The 16,557-nt window shown below is 34.0% G+C and overlaps 3 protein-coding genes across 6 annotated transcripts; 1 reads left to right on the top strand and 2 right to left on the bottom strand.

The window, feature by feature from the left end:
* The first annotated feature begins 14 nt into the window (after window positions 1-14).
* Window positions 15-12,434, top strand: LOC144850585 (uncharacterized). Of its 4 annotated transcripts, none has more exons than XM_078707892.1 (8): window positions 15-138; window positions 898-1,037; window positions 9,946-10,044; window positions 10,150-10,240; window positions 10,466-10,583; window positions 10,854-10,948; window positions 11,312-11,514; window positions 12,298-12,434. In XM_078707892.1, the coding sequence occupies exons 1-7, from the start codon at window positions 106-108 to the stop codon at window positions 11,510-11,512; spliced, it is 777 nt and encodes a 258-aa protein (XP_078564018.1). In that variant the 5' UTR covers window positions 15-105; the 3' UTR covers window positions 11,513-11,514; window positions 12,298-12,434. The 4 variants fall into 4 exon arrangements, with proteins under 4 accessions (XP_078564018.1, XP_078564020.1, XP_078564019.1 ...); XM_078707894.1 differs by lacking the exon at window positions 12,298-12,434 and adding an exon at window positions 11,872-11,996; XM_078707893.1 differs by lacking the exon at window positions 12,298-12,434 and having other exon boundaries at window positions 11,312-11,849.
* Window positions 2,781-9,466, bottom strand: LOC144850582 (lipopolysaccharide-binding protein-like). The gene is made up of 16 exons (XM_078707884.1): window positions 9,271-9,466; window positions 9,053-9,140; window positions 8,647-8,778; window positions 8,091-8,164; window positions 7,906-7,996; window positions 7,655-7,727; window positions 6,821-6,881; window positions 5,675-5,766; window positions 5,347-5,523; window positions 5,107-5,166; window positions 4,536-4,703; window positions 3,921-3,994; window positions 3,687-3,741; window positions 3,514-3,574; window positions 3,209-3,285; window positions 2,781-3,086 (listed from the first exon to the last, which is right to left on the bottom strand). The coding sequence occupies exons 1-16, from the start codon at window positions 9,383-9,385 to the stop codon at window positions 2,976-2,978; spliced, it is 1,509 nt and encodes a 502-aa protein (XP_078564010.1). The 5' UTR covers window positions 9,386-9,466; the 3' UTR covers window positions 2,781-2,975.
* On the bottom strand, window positions 12,036-16,421 carry LOC144850581 (ER degradation-enhancing alpha-mannosidase-like protein 2). The gene is made up of 10 exons (XM_078707883.1): window positions 16,277-16,421; window positions 15,881-15,991; window positions 14,937-15,082; window positions 14,724-14,849; window positions 14,356-14,567; window positions 14,111-14,252; window positions 13,679-13,803; window positions 13,082-13,226; window positions 12,608-12,729; window positions 12,036-12,521 (listed from the first exon to the last, which is right to left on the bottom strand). The coding sequence occupies exons 1-10, from the start codon at window positions 16,375-16,377 to the stop codon at window positions 12,036-12,038; spliced, it is 1,716 nt and encodes a 571-aa protein (XP_078564009.1). The 5' UTR covers window positions 16,378-16,421.
* Window positions 16,422-16,557: the final 136 nt, after the last annotated feature.

The following is a 16,557-nucleotide window of genomic DNA, read 5'->3' as shown; positions in this document are numbered from 1 at the left end:
GATGGCGCTCTGTACAACAATAAATGAAAATTCAAATAGGCTCTCATCATCAGCGCGCGATTTTTGAAGAAGGAGGAAAAAAATTAATTAAATTTATTAAAAGTGATGGATATTCCAGAAATCCATAGATGTTTACATGTGAGTATAGGCTAGGCTAGGCCTACTAGGCCCTAGCTAGGTCCTATCTAGCTTCTACTTAGGCTAACGGCCTCTCAGGCTAGGCTACTACTAGCTAGGCCTAGGCTAGGCCTAGCCTAGACTAGGTATATAGTAGGCTATATAGGCCTAGCCTAGCCCAGGCTAGCTGGTCACCGCCTCTATCTAGCTAGGCTAGGCTAGCTCTATAATAGGGCCTAGACTAGCCTAGGCCTAATCCTAGTTTAGGTCTACTACTAGCCTAATATTACGTTAAACTACTTCCTTTGTTGTGTTTTTATGGCGGTTCAAACTAACAAAATTGTAGGCATATAGTAGTAGGCATAGGCCTAGGCCTAGTAGTAGGCCTAGCTAGGCCCCTAGTTAGGCCTAGGTATATATTATATATTATTTATTTTTATAAAACAATAAACCTAAAGTCTAAAGACCATGAACTTATGTACTAGTAGCTAGGCCTACTAGGAAATCACCGGCAGCTCAACTTGTCAGCAGACTATAGCTAGGCCTAGTAGTAGTAGGCCTACAGTAGATCTGACTCAGTGATGTAGTACTAAGTCTAGGCCTACCTGGCCTAGGCCTATACTATAGACTACTAAATTAGGCTACTGTGTATATATATGACCTAGTATTCTAATAAAATATTGTACAGTACTATAAATCGGGCCTTTTTTTACAACAGAAAATAAAAAATCCTATTTATTATGTTATTATAGTAACATTTTATTGCCTTTTATTTCCTAGTTCTCATTTGAAAATGAACAAATGCGGAAAAAGTTAAAAAAACTACGAAAAAACAACAAAAATCTTGAAAGAGAGTTGAAGGAAATTGAAGAACAAAGCAAAGTTGAGAAGCTCCTTCAAAGTTATATCACCACAAGAGAGTAAGTCTGTGTTCAATAATTATAATTAGATCGAAAAGGTCTGTGTGGCGTCTTCATCATTTTGAAGTCTTAGATTAAATTCTTTGTGTATTTCATTACTTTCATATTTTCATTTGGCTTTCTTGATAGGAAACTTTTGTACACAACCACAAAAAGGTATTGTATTTAGTCTTTATGTGTTACTGTAGTTTATACGAAAACTTACCAATTGAATAATAATAATAATATGTCAGGGGTCACAGTTACACAAACACAATACAACTTAGCCAACAACTTTATTGACATCGAATAAAATCCACACTAAATCTCACTGAGTGTTCAGCACCTCTTTCCTTAGGCCTAAGTAATTTATTTTCAAATCAGAAAAATAATAGTCAACAGGAAGTCCCCAATTGGGGTATTGCCTAAATAACTATAAATACACATTTACTGTTTTACTAAATAAATTCCCAAAACAAACCTAGTCTATTTCGTGCCTGCTTACCTTAAACCGACAATATAGCCCTCTCTCTCCGAACAGAGGATACAATTACGAAAAAGAAAAATCCGTCTAGCACCCCTATCGGATAATGGTCACGTCGTCCGCAACCACGCCCTCAGGAGGGAGCCATCCAACGTAGTAGCGTCATCATTTCTTTTCGTACCGCCGTAGCGTGTGTATGTGATACAGAAACGAATCTGAAGAATTTTAAGAATTCCAGGAATTCCTTCCAGTGGAAATACAAGACGAAGCTAAGTTCTTTTCTCAATCACGATCTAGTTGATTAGAGGCAGGTACGTTAAAATCCGTTATTCTAGGCTTATTTAGAATAGTTTAGTTACGTTTGAAGAAAAATGTTATTCTAGGCCTAGAATAGAAATAAATAGAAACAAAGCACACTTCCGTTCAGTTGTTTACTCCGTTAGCGTGTATGTTTGTGTAGCTATACGGTTGTTAGTAGGCACTATGCCAAAATCTGAGTGCATACAGTGTAAAGGTCCCTGTGCTACGACCAAGTGGGACAGGGATGCTAGGTGCATTAATTGCCGAACTTGCAGCGAGGAGGCCCCGTGTGATATTTGTGTCCGTTGGGCGCCTGCGAAGGTTGTGTCCCTACCTAAGCCTAGGGAATGTGTGTGTGTAGCACAGGAAACTGTCTTAAGTCAGCCTACATTTGTACACGAGGAAGCTCCTCACGCGATGCCTGCCCCCGCTGCGGCCGATCTGGATGTACTCTCCCCGCCGACGGTCTTGCAAGCCATCTCGGCTGTGGTGAGAGCATTGCCTAGGGAGATGCCCTCGGCAACCTCTCCTCGTATCGGCCCTCCCCCAGTTCCGTATATCGAACTTAGTCCCCCGCCTCAGACGTCTGTCTGAGGGCCCGTCCGTCGTCAAAGGCTATGAGAGCGATATGACGATGGTCACGCTCTCCGATGAGGAGCGCGCGCAGGAGCGTGAGGGCCTGCAGGCATTAGTACTTCGAAATGTTCCAGCGGTACTAGAGTTCTTAGGATGACGCTTCTACGTTGGATGGCTCCCTCCTGAGGGCGTGGTTGCAGACGTGCAGACGTGACCATTATCCGATAGGGGTGCTAGACGGATTTTTATTTTTCGTAATTGTATCCTCTCTTCGGAGAGAGAGGGCTATATTGTCTGTTTATCCAGGTGAGCAGCACTCATAGACTACCAACACCACTGTTGGTTTGTGTAATATATTATATAAATAGTGTTGAAAATAAAAGTGCTTTAAATACCATAAATGATTACAATTTTAGATAAAATTAATTCAGCTAAATTGTAGTAATTTTCTAGTAAAATATCCTAATTCTAAGTAATAAATGTTAATATTTTTTACTGACCGTCACTTTTTGTTCTTAAAATGAAAAAAAAATCCATTTCTTCAATGGTTTGCATTTCTTTAAGTTTTAGTTAACTTATCTGTGACGAGTTGTACAGTTTTAAAGCTCATCTTTAGGATTATAATTTTTAATATCTTTATACATTTTCATGACGTTGCTGTATTCAAGAGAGACCGTGTGGTTGATGTCTGTAGCTATAAGTATAAAACCCTGAAAAATAACAGACACATTTGTTATTATCACCATTGTGTCTATCACTCATTACTATCATTACCTCTACCATAATTTTCCACGACTTCATCAATTAAAAAAAAAAATGTTTTTATTCTCACCTTTCCAAAACTGATTTGTGGTTTCACCAGCTCAATTCCTGAAACACTCGGTATTGGAAGGCCCTCTGCACCTTTTTCTAGAAAAACACACCCCAAATACTTTCAATGAAAAATACTTAATGCAATCGAATATACAATGTTTCAATCCATCACAAAAAAAGACGCTAAAAAATCGCATAAACAGGTTTAAGTGTTTAAAAAAATGTAGTTTACTGCAGTAACTACAGTAGAATCATTTTGACATGGTCCCTTGAGGGCAAATAATGTAAAAATTTGTGAAAATGAAATACTGTAGCAATACTCACCATTTACTTTTGGAATTATCGTGCCAAAAAGCGTATCCATCACTTTGTCTAATTTCTTAACCTAAATAGGATAGAATAAAATAATATTCAGTTTAGAATAAACAATAATTATTCACTTTTGATATCCAAACAAATTTGAATTCACAACAATTTTTTTCAATAATCTGACTTACATTTGCACTTATTTCGCCTAATATTTCGGCAGATTCAGCAAACTTGAAACTAGACCTAATTTACAACATAAGAAATATAAATATCAGACACAAGTTCACATTGTTACAAAAAGTGTAATATTGCAAAGAAGAGAAAACAATTTCTATTATTTGTATGAAACTCTACATAAAGTGAACTTCATAATCCGTTATTAGTAATTTATTGATAGTCACATATTCACACACGTTACTTACGAATCAAGAGTAAAGCTTCCAGTTATTGCATTTTTCTTTGTATTCACACTGACAGAAGCTGATAAACTCATACTCTACAGAAGCAATTTAAAATCATTAGTTTACAAGCTACAGGTATAGGTCTTGTTCACACTATAGTGATTGTACTTGTATTCACACTGACAGAAGCTGATAAACTCATACTCTACAGAAGCAATTTAAAATCATTAGTTTACAAGCTACAGGTATAGGTCTTGTTCACACTATAGTGATTGTACTTGTATTCACACTGACAGAAGCTGATAGACTCATATTCTACAGAAGCAATTTAAAATCATTAGTTTACAAGCTATAGGTCTTGTTCACACTATAGTGATTGTACTTGTATTCACACAGCTGATAGACTCATATTCTACAGAAGTACTTGTATTTACACTGACAGGATGATTGATAGACTCAGACTCTATAGGAGCAATTTAAAATGATTCATTTCTAAGCTACAGTATACTGTAGGTTTGGTTCACTAAGTTTGATCTGAAAGCGGTATTGGATGCTAGATTTTGATTACAATAACTTTACACTATTTTCTCCAAAATAGACCAATTTTATATATAGAAAATACAGTAATCTACATACCACAGACAGTGAGAAGACGAATGCTTCTTCCTTGTTTTCCTGAGTGACGTAAAAGTCGAGTTGTCCAACCAAGCTACATTTCAGACCTTCAGTGGTCATATTGAGGACAGGTGGACTGGTCACTTCAAAATTAGCGACCATATCCAAATTGGGATAGATCTTTTCAATCTGTAAACAAACAATGTACACTGACATGTGTAAAACTATTTGATGATACATTTTATTTCTGTATACACGTATAACAAACAAAACAAATACAAAACACCCCATCCTTGAGCTAAATCATTTGTGCCCCACACAGGAATTAATTTTTACAGAAACTTATCTGATAGTAGGGCCTAGGACTGACTTGAAACTTATTGTGTGTGGGTATAACATAGGCTAATGTGCCTCTTGGGCCCCAGAATGGTATTAAAGTCCTTATTTGACCAATACTTCAAAAACGAACACAGATGTTGCATTTACTAAATCATTCCAAAGATTAACTATTTGTTCCCTTTCTGAAAAAAAACCCCGAATAGGACGAAAAGGCATAAGCAGTTTTACAAAGTACCTATAGGCAAACACTAACCTGTGGAATTGCCTTGTTGAATGGAAACTTTGAAGTATTCAATGAAAATTCACTTGGAACCTGTGTATACATTAAAAAAAAAATTTATGTTAATAATTTCCAAAATTTCACAATTTGCACTTAAACCAATTAGCTTCTGAAAAAAACTAAGCTGGTAATAAAATGAGAAATAACTTCCTTATGCAGTCTTAGACTCCATCATAAGTGCATTATCATGTCATAGCATACTGTATTAATTACCATGTCCTTAGTAATGAGGTATTCCATAACTCCTGCTTTGAAATAGACATTTGCTGCGGAAGCAGTTGTATACTCGGTCAGCCACAGATACATCATTCGAGATGTTTCCGTATGAGCTGGAATCTCAGGGTTGGGTACAGAAACATTCTGCTGGTCCTTTCGAGACAGAATTTCTCCCTGAAACAAATTGTTTTTAATTTTATATTTTTCTGTTTTTCAAGATCTCTATGTTCATTTCATTCACAAAATTGTCATAATATTTGGTTTATCTGTGGTCTGTGAAAGTATTTATTCAGAGAAGCATCTGTTTAGAAATTGAATTTTGTACCTTGTGTAAACTTTCAAATGCTTGTTCAGAAAACTTGGGAGCTGACACAAGGGAATAGTCCGCATAAGCATATTCATCAATATTGAATACCACTGAAAATGAAAAGAAAATAATAAATACGACCATTCAGTTTGTGTGTATGTAGATATACACTAGGCTTGACTTCACTGATGCTTATCCCAACTAGAAAAATGTAATCTTTCTAGCATGTAATTAGCAGCACGTAATTAGCAGCACCATATTTTTTAAAGATGTCCCTTGAAACACAAAAAATGAAGGTCAAAATATTCTAAATTTAAATTGGCCATATAATATCAAAGTAATAATAAAGTTATTCACTTTAAGTCGAAAATTCGAGCCAAAAACAACAAGTTTACGTAATTAACAGGTAACTTAATTTTATTACATTGTCCCTTGAAACACAAAAAATGAAGGTCAAAATATTCGAAATTTAAATTGGTCATATCAAAGTAATATTAAAGTTATTTTTTGAACAAAAAAACGTCTGTATTTCAGTTAAATTGGTTTTTTTTTTGACTAATTTTTGGTGAAAAGTTAATAACTATTATGATACATCTAAATGACCTTTTTTTTGAAATCTTTTTTTTTTATATTTTTTTGGAATTAGTCAAAGGGACAATACATCTTTAAAGATATATTGTCCCCCTAAAAAAATATTTTTTTAAATTTTTTTGTTGAATGTGTTATTTTAATGTCACACAATAGTTATTCACTCTCACAAAAAATTGGGTCTGAAAAAAATGTATTTACCTGAGAAAAAAGTAATTTAAAGCAAAAAATGGTCAAATTGTCTGGAAGACAATGAGTTTTTGGGTAATTTAACTGTTTATTTTGTCTTTTTATAGGTGAAATAATTGTTTTCCCCCGTTTTTTTTTCTTATGGAAGTGAACAACTTCATTAAAACTGCAAAATGGCCTATTCAAAGTCCGATTTTAAAAATCTTTATTTTTCATGATTTTGGGGGACAATACATCTTTAAGTAATGCAAAATGATGCAGTGTACAGTAGGACCGACCAAAACATTGCATTATGGTTCAAACAATTTGTGGGACAGCCACGTTGTCAGTATTGTAGGGTAATCAAAATGACTACATTAATACTAAAGAAATACAATTTTACTTTACATTTGGTATCTTTTGCACTTTGTAACATTCCATTCACCTTTGTAACAATTTTATGACACACCTTAAATCAGTAAATAGAAAATATTGTAATATAATGTTGTTATGAGGTACTTTGTAAGGAAGACTCTTTACTCGCTTTGCTGTCGTAACATATATTATTTATTCAGAATATACTTGATACAATAACTGAATAACTAACTGACTAAGGAACAGAGGATTAGTGATGCTGGCTGTAAGGTGTTCTTCTGAAGAAGTGGCTGTGAAGTGTGTGCTCTGTAAAGTGGCTGTGAGGTGTGTCTGGGCTCTTCTGAAACTTGGGGGTATATCGGCTTCGGTTCATTTACATATGTCACTACGTAATCTGTGAGGGTAACGATTGGTTCTAAGTTGATCCAGGGGTGTTTAAGTGGGAGTGATTAACGGTATAATAAGGTATTTCAATGATGGATGACACTGTCAAATCTGTACTTAAATAGTGTCAATCTCTCCTGGTTTAACGATGGGATAGGTCAAATGTTAAACTAAGTGTTTTCTTTAGGGATTCTTTTATAAACTAATGGTCTTTTAAAACATCTGGACAAACTCTCCTCTGGACTTTCTGGGTCAAGTTTGTGAACTTATTGAATTCTGATACAAAGGTTGATTTCTCAATTATAAGTGAATATCGTTACATTACAATATGTTTCTTTCATTATCTGACAAAATCATTATGAATATAATAAGGCTTAATTTTCAGTCTTGTAACTTTATTTGAGCTAATTAAATTTGGTTGAATATGCCCAAGTTAAACTATACAATGGCTTTTAGAAAAACTTGAAAAAAGAAAACCTTTACCTCATTCAACTGTGAACGCAATTTATTTCTAATTTGACTTTTAATATCATCTACATACATGCCAACCATCGTACTAAAAATTGAGAAAAAATTAATGTTGTAGGTCCAAATAAAATAGTATACTGTTTGTGTTTCATTTTAAAAACACACAAATTGAAAACAAAAGTTAATAAATCCCTCCGATAAATATTTACAAAGTAAAATACATTAAAAAAAGATATCTCGCATATGTACATACTATATATACTTACCCAGCACCATGAATGCCTACATGTATTGGTCCATAGTTAGACACGCATTGTCTGCTGGAAGTTGATATTACAAATTGACCATCCTTCTCACCTAATACATAAATAAAATATTACTGTATTCATGAAATATTTTCATTCAACAAGTATAAACATGCATTATATTTGTATTGTAATAAAATTCTTACCAACTCCAATAACAAGAGAGAGTTCAATTGATGAAACACTTATATCAAGAGACCCAGAATCACTGAAGCCAAATCTGATATATCAACAGAAAAACAGACATATTAACAGTATATGGACATTTGATTGATTTACACAATAGAATGATTGACATCCAAAATGTTATCCAGTAGGATTACTAACCCGAATATTAATGAAGATAGTGTTTACTTTACCTTGAAACATGAAGATTGATAATCAGACTTTTTGTAATTTTAATAAAGTTAATTACTACCATAAACATTTTTCAATTATAAAATGACTGAATTCAACCTATAAACCTATTTTTTGCTTTAAATTACATTTTTTTCAAGTAAATATTAATCATTTTTGTTTGCAATCCAATTTTTTGTCAATTCAACCTATAAATCTATTTTTTCCTTTAAATTACATTTTTTTCAAGTAAGTATTAATAATTTTCGTTTGCAATCCAATTTTTGGTCAAAGTGAATACCTATGGGACATTAAAGTGGCATATTCATATTGGAAAATATATCTTTAGTGCTATATCATACTTACAAACCAGACCTATAATAACTCCATGAACCGTCGATATCAAACCTAGCATTAGAAATCCTAACCTTCATTCCATTATCTGGTACACTAGGACTGATGGTAAAATATGGTAGAGCCAAACTGCTTACTCTCAAACTATAATAATATGTAATAAAACATGTGAAACTTGTATAAATACAGGTTGGCCTAATTTCATGTTCTATGTGGGTGGGATTATACCAGAGGATATACAGTAAGGTACAGTATATATTTTCAGGGAACAATATGTTCCAAGAGCCATGAATTAGGCAAGTCAAGAAAAAGTATAAGTAAAGACTTATGGCATTGGCAGTTAATTAACAAATACAGTGAAATATTATGAAATTTCTTTGTAAATTCCTCAATAAATACCATTCTGCAGTTTACATACTTTTTGACTGTGAATCCAGAACTAGAAGAACTTGGCAGTGTGAAATAATTTAGATTTTTTTTCACCAATTCTACTCCAATTTTGCTAACTGAAAATATTAAGATGTAAATACAGTAGTTATATTTCATTTCACCCCTAAAAATACAATAATTTCCTGTTGAAAGGCATTTAGTCTATGGTTGAGGTTTCTAATTTGGAATAAATACATCACAGCTTACCATATTCAAGTCCCTTTTTAGTTACTTTCATTTGTAGACCTGGATTTGTGCTGTTGACCGTCACCATGCCACTAAACACCACCACTCCAACCACCCACAGCAACAGGCGATCCATTTCCACCAGTGTTTATTTCTTGAACCAGAGAGGATAATGTTGATTGGTTTACTACAAAATTGTTCTGAGCGATTGTGCGGATCAAGTCCGTTTTTATATGGTTCCTGAATAAACAGCAATGTTTGATGTGCATACATGAATTAGGATAGACAATAATCAATAATTGGAAAATCGCACCCTTTTTAGAGTTTGTTTTGATTGCTTTGAAATTCACAAAACAACACAGTACAGCACATCAGTATATTGATTTTTTAAATCATGCATAAGGTTTTCCAGGAATTGTAGCATTCACACGCTGGATGAAAATAATGTTGTTTTGACTAGTTATTATCACTTGTCACGCAATGTGAAATTTAACCCCGTTTTAACAAATTCACACACATGAATCCATCTTTGAACAAAAGGCTAGCACCTACAGTTATACACCTTTGTTTTGGCTAACTACACTGTTGTTGAGTGTCAAACCCTGGTGTCAAACATATCACTTTTTAGGTAACATTTATGTATTAAATAAATCAATATAGTGTTGATTCAATAATGTCATTTGTTTCATTTTATAGTTGTTCAACACAAACTGAAAAAACAGGTCGTGTACCTCTGCGATTGCCCACAACAAAAAAGATCAAGAAAGAGGAAAAAGAGGATGAAAGTACTAATAGGTAAATAAAGAAGGACCTGGCAAATAATTTTGATTTTTCTCCAGCAATTCTACTCCAACTCCAGGCCATTCGTTAATTTGTAATGTTTTTGTTTCCTTAAATCAGGCTATTATCTTTACATGATAAATTAATGCGACGCTATGAAAAAGAAGTAAGAACAAATACACAGCATATGGAAACAATATCTTCACTTATGGTAATTGTAGAAGTATTTCTTTAGAAACTTTGTTGTAATTGCTGACTCTTATGGCAGCCCCTGCATCTAGTATCTGCCTTTGTCAATAAATGTTAGGACCAATCAAGGTGCTTTAAACAGTCCTGGTTTTGTTTGTATAAAGTGGCGGTTAGTGGCGGTAATTATCGCTGTTGGTTTCGATTGAATAAAAGAAAAAAAAATTATTAATAGTTGTTTTCTTTTTAGATAAAAATCAATGAACTAGAACAAGAATTGTTGAAGGCTCAACAACAAAATAGAATTAGAGACAGGAACACACCAACACCGAAAAAAAGACGAAGAAGGAAACTGGATGATTCACTTGGTAACATTTGTTTTTATGCCTTAAGCTCTGTCTACACTATCAAACTAGTTTGACAAAAAAGTGTGATGTGCCAAAATGTGGTGGCGATATGCCAAAATATGGTAGTGATATGACAATATCATGTCCATTATATGGGCACATCACATTTTGTTGTCTCATAAATTTGATAGTGTAGAGCTTTAGAGGCCAGGGAGGGCCTGGACTTTATTCTCAACCTTTCTATTTTGTATAGTAGATATCATATAAATTTAATTTTACTTTATTTTTTAGACCTCAGAACTGAGTTACAGAAAGTAAAAAAGGATAGAGATCAAATTTTAAAACAGAAAAAGAAGTTGTCATCTGAACTGAAAGGGCTTGATGAGGTGAACATCATTTATTTAAAGAGTAATGTTTGAAAATGAGTAGCAGAACAGAATAGTTTTCTTGCAGTGTTTAGAAAAGCTGTCACTAAAATAAAATATTGATTATCATATTGATTTTGTTATAAGCCTACCCTGGGATTAATTTCTGAATATTATCTGTTCTAAACTGCTTTAATATTCAATTGATATATCTATATAGTATTGAATTGCATTGATTTTGATAATGAAATATGTTTTAAAGCTCTGTCTACACTATCAAACTTTATGTGACAAAAAAATGTCATATCACTACCATATTTGGGCACATCAAACTTTTTTTTATAGTGTAGACAGAGCTTTAAGTACTTTAATTTTAACTTGAAGGGTTTCTTCGAAGAAATAGAAGACTTAAAGTTTGCATTGCAAGAATCTGCCAAACTGAACAGAGAGTATGAAAAGGCTTTAGAGAAAATATGCACGCAATTCGGTGTTCCACTCCCATTTCAAAATGGCAATAAAACGTCTTCCAAATCACCGTACAAGAGAACAAGTACAAGAGCGAGTCATCGACCTGGTTCTTGTTGAAGGTGCGAGATCTAGAGCTAGGCCTTTGTCACCTCAGTATGCTAACAACTACCTGATATGATTAAGTGCTATAAAACTGTTAATGACTAGTTTTTGAATGTTGGTTGCAAGGATGACCTAATAAACAATTGTAATAATATTTTCACTTTCAAAAGCTGTATTCAATTCATAAACATTCTACCAAATACCAATTCTATTACTTTAGCATTAACATAGTTCTTTTATGTTAAGAGAATCCATGCTTGTGGCAGCTTTGTAATTTAAGTCAGTATCTTTTGTATATATTAAGTCTACCAAATGTCTAATACAATTTTGCAATAAAATGTAACATACTGTACTTTTTTTATTTTATTCATAAGTTTGATTAGAAATGATTCAGTACTGTAGAAATTGAAATTTACTCTGAAATTCTATATTTTAACTTCTTGAAAAGATTTACTTACTTATTTCAACAACATGATGTTTATTCCTCTGGAGTCTGATTTTATAAATAGAAAAAATATAGTTAAACATACAATCTGAATCATGGTTGAGTTACTGTTACTGTTGAATCTTCACAAATATTTTGAGGTAGTTTAGCTATTTTAATCTCTTCTTCCTCAAACATTTCACCTAAAATAGACAATCTTGAATGGAATGGTCTTGCAGAGCAATTATAAACAGTAGATAAACTATCATGTTTATCGCTATTTGCATATTGTTCTAGAAAATGTAGTCTTTTTTTATTGTTTTTAAATACTTTAAATGCAAGTTCTATTTCATCTTGTGCTGGTTGTTTTTTACAGCAATCAAGGGCGCCGATGTCTATGGGATGCGCTTCTGTGTTGAAGATGTACCCGCCCGCATTCACTACGCACGTTCCATGGTTAGTTTGTACGACGTCTCCACTCCCACCCGTTCGATGAATTTTGTTATCTTCGTCAAATAAAAGGTATAGATATTTTGTTGTTTCCGAGAGGAAGAAGGATTCCATACGATTATCAAGTTTATGAGTTCGGACATCTTTTATCTGCAAAAAAGAAATGTTTTCATTTTTCATGACTTGCTTTGGTTTAAATCAAACATTAACAAAGGAACATTTGTTATGATACTTACTGAAGTATATCCGCAACTAGTTTTAGCTACTTTCTCTATTGATTCTAACATATCTCGACCCATTCGGAGCAGAAATGGGTCCTTGGTTGCACGGTATAGGTACATGATGCTCTCTGCAAGTTCTGTGAAATGAATCCAAACAGGGTAAATCAAAATGTAAAGATGTTTGCATATACAGTTGAACCTCCCGTAGGTGGCTGCTTACAGGAGGTGGCCGCTAACAGAGGTTTAACTATATGTGTTTCATTTATTAGTTTCAAGAAAAATAAAAAAACAACATACACAACCAGGTAGACAGGATTCCTAAAAAGTGAACTTAATCACTGTCTAGTCTCCTATTGCACTGATTTGATAAAAACACATTTAGAATATAATTTGTAAACATATGTATAAATTGTCAATGCTACATGTAAGCGATTGCATATGTAGTAACTTACATCTTTATATATTTATTTTCATTTTATAAAACCTTACCTGGTCTTAGTGGGTATCCATATCGTTTATCCACAACTTTACTGTGAATAATATTATAAAATTCTGGAAGAAAACCCAACTGCTGCCAGACTTGGTAATAATTATGTAATGACTTCATTGCATCATCAATTTTGCCAACCATGCTCTGAAATTAATGAATTAAAAATAATATTCAATCATATAATCATTTTTAAATCAAAATGCATATGGAAACATACTCCCACAATGCAGCTAATAATCAGCACAAAGTTTTGTCTTGACCTTACCAGGTACCCATTTGTACACCTGGGTGGAGAGAGGTAAAAATAAGTAAAGTGTCTTGCCTAAGGATACAATTCTTGTTATGTTGCACTGTGTTGTGGTAAAGAGCACTTTATAGATGTTTAATATTATTTATTATACAAGCAATGCCACGATCAGTATAGTTCAACGTCAGGCACACTGCACCACATGCCCTACCAAAGGTTCCTTGCTTTATTCATACAGAAATGTAACCCATACTGCATTTCATTAGATCTTGTGTGAAAGATCCCATCTAAACAATCCATATTGAATATTACCCGTTTTGGGTGCTGAAGTCTTTGTTACCACCCTTACCTGTAACCCTGGCCAAAAGGCCTCCAATGACTGGAATACAGGGGCTGTCACTGTTCCTTTATTCATGTTCACCCACATATACCAATCATCTTTCTTTATAAAAGTTTCAATCACTTTTTCGTATTCTGAAAAGTAATGTTAGAAAAAAAAATTACAATAATTTAACATCGGCAAGGGCTCGAGGCTCATTCGCTCCATGGTTCTGGTGGTAGATAAAGTCTTCTCGGATAAGGACTATAAACTGTAGGTCCAGTGTACACATCTAGCTCATGTGAACCTAGTACATCTTTCGAGACAAGTAGGGGTTACCCCGATGTCCTAGTACACACACAGCCACTGATCATAACTGGGCCCTCTGGGAGACCAGTGTAAACAAAAATTCAAACATAGACAAGTTGATAAACTTGTATTATATTGATGTACAGTACATACCATGAAACATGTCCAGTAGTCGACTGTTGCCTAGCAATAAGCCACCTTTGACCAGATATTCAAAGTATGAGTCGATACCAGCACCAATGCCTCCATCGATGGCGGTCCATTTACCTGATTGAACCGATATATGATTGCCTACCTATTAGATAAATATTGGGACAATTAAATAATTCAACCGAGATAAGACATTTAATAATATTATAATTCCCTGATGAAATATAATCCTTTAGTTTCATTCTTACCAGACCAATTTCAGATCGCCTATCCCATAATGCTTCTAAGGCCTTTATTGCTGCATTCTCAAATATTGAATTGCCCGTTAGACGGCTTAGCGTTCCAAACTCTACAATGAACGTACCGACCCCAGCTGTACAAGTCACAGGAGTCTCATCTTTTGGAACTCCATACATCAAGTTGACAGTTCCATAGGGCATTCCTGTCTTTGTATCAAATGCTTGAAGAAATTAATAAATATCTGTTATATATAACTCTGTGGTCTAACAGTATGGCACCAGTCCAGAAACCATGAGGTTCCATGTTAGGAAAGAGATTTTTTCTTACACTATGTTTATTTATAAGTCATAATTAATTAAATTAATTGAACAAAAACCTGCAAGAATCTTTTTAGCAGCTTGCTCTGCAAGATCAAGAAGTGGTCCTTCGCACGGCCAGTTGTCAGACACTTGAAACCCGGTGTCGCGAGACATTAAATGCGCCGAAATAAGACCACCAACAACTGTGGAGAAAAATAAATTTTTATTTCCAATCTTAAAAATGGCAAATACAAAATAATTATCATATACATTGTACGTAGTATAGGTACCTCGTATATTGGTCTCAAAGACAGAAACATTGATGTCTTCGTCAAAATCCAATGTGTCCAGTAACAGGCCAGAAACACGGTTAAACTCTGTGTAGTTTCCCATCACAGCCAGCGTGTCTAAGGCATCGATAAGCGTTAGAGAATAGCTATAGTCACACAGAAAGATAATAGGTAAAAGACATATTTCATTATTAAAATTCTTATTAACATGTCACAGGGAATAACAGAATATTTCCTCAATCATTTTGCTCCTCCCTGCTGGTGTCAAATACTACAGTACTACTAAATACGGGTGGTGTTTAAATGAAGACTTCAAGAATGCAATACACTTTATATAAACAAGAAATATTTCTTACAAAAAACGCTGCTCGCTTATTGACTTAACAGTTTTAAAGATATATTGTCCCTCTGAAAAATATTTTTTATTGTCGCATAATAGTTATTTTACCTGAAAAAAATGTAATTTAAAGCAAAAAATACTTAAATTGTCTGTAAGACAATGGTTTTTGGGTTATAATTAAACGTTTCTTATTTTATTGCTAAGGTCAAGTCTGGGGGTCACTTCATCACGCCTAGATACTTCAGGTGTGAAGTATCCTATTAGTTACAAACAAAAACTTTAATGGACTGTTTTGATAATAATTCAATGATTATCTGACAGCGAATTACAGTATTATATATATCAGACAGTCAAATGGGACTCATAAATACCAGAAATGCTTTGGGATTTGTAATTTTAGCATGACGTGTCCTATAGACTCTCTTTTCCCATAATTTTTTGGGTCCAGCAGCTGGGGTCTATAAATTATAGTTGAGTTTACAAATTAGCAAAAACGTCACCCTCTAGTACTATAACTGCTGCTTGCTTTCAGTTTATAAGTCATCTCTTGTGACGTAGCGGGCTAGAGCAGCAGCGTCAAAAGATGACAAACAAGTCTACACACCTGCCCCAGGTATCTACACCATCACATGTCAAAGGTTGCAATTCATCGTACGGATAGGCGTGATTCAGATATCCTTCATAACTGAACTGAAACATTTTCCTTACCCTTTCCCTATAAAAAAAATAAATATATATTATGCCTAGGCCTAAAATATTAGAAAGGTCAGAAATATTTAAGTATTACTTATATGAATGTGTATAACTTCAGACTAGTTTTTCCTTTAATACCAATGAACTACGTCGTTGTAACACTTTATGGTATGAATTGACTTAATTTGGCTGACTGTACGTAAATTGAAACCACTTCACTGGGCGAGGGCCACATCATATAGACGGCAAGCTAGGCCTGTGCCTAGATAGGAAATAATGCATATATTTACCATGCAACGGAACTCACCGATAGGATATTATCTCATCATTACTAAATAATGATTCTGAATATGTTAAAAATATAAAAAGAGAGGCAAATAGCCTTAACCACATCCCCTTCTTTTCCATGTTCTTTACTTTTCAGTGACGAAGATCAACAGTATGGGCGCAGCCATGTTTGTTTCGATCATTCCATTTCCAAAAAGGGAAGTAAACTAAGTGTGTGCTCTATTATTATTGCCTACATTTTTGATAATGAATGATAAATGCTTGTTTCATGATTAGTTATATAAATTGTACATGGCCTTA

Source organism: Antedon bifida, chromosome 8, assembly GCF_963402885.1.
Source record: "Antedon bifida chromosome 8, ecAntBifi1.1, whole genome shotgun sequence".
Classification (NCBI taxonomy): domain Eukaryota; kingdom Metazoa; phylum Echinodermata; class Crinoidea; order Comatulida; family Antedonidae; genus Antedon; species Antedon bifida.
Note: the sequence above shows the minus strand (reverse complement) of the source record. Positions and strands in the feature narration are given on the sequence as shown.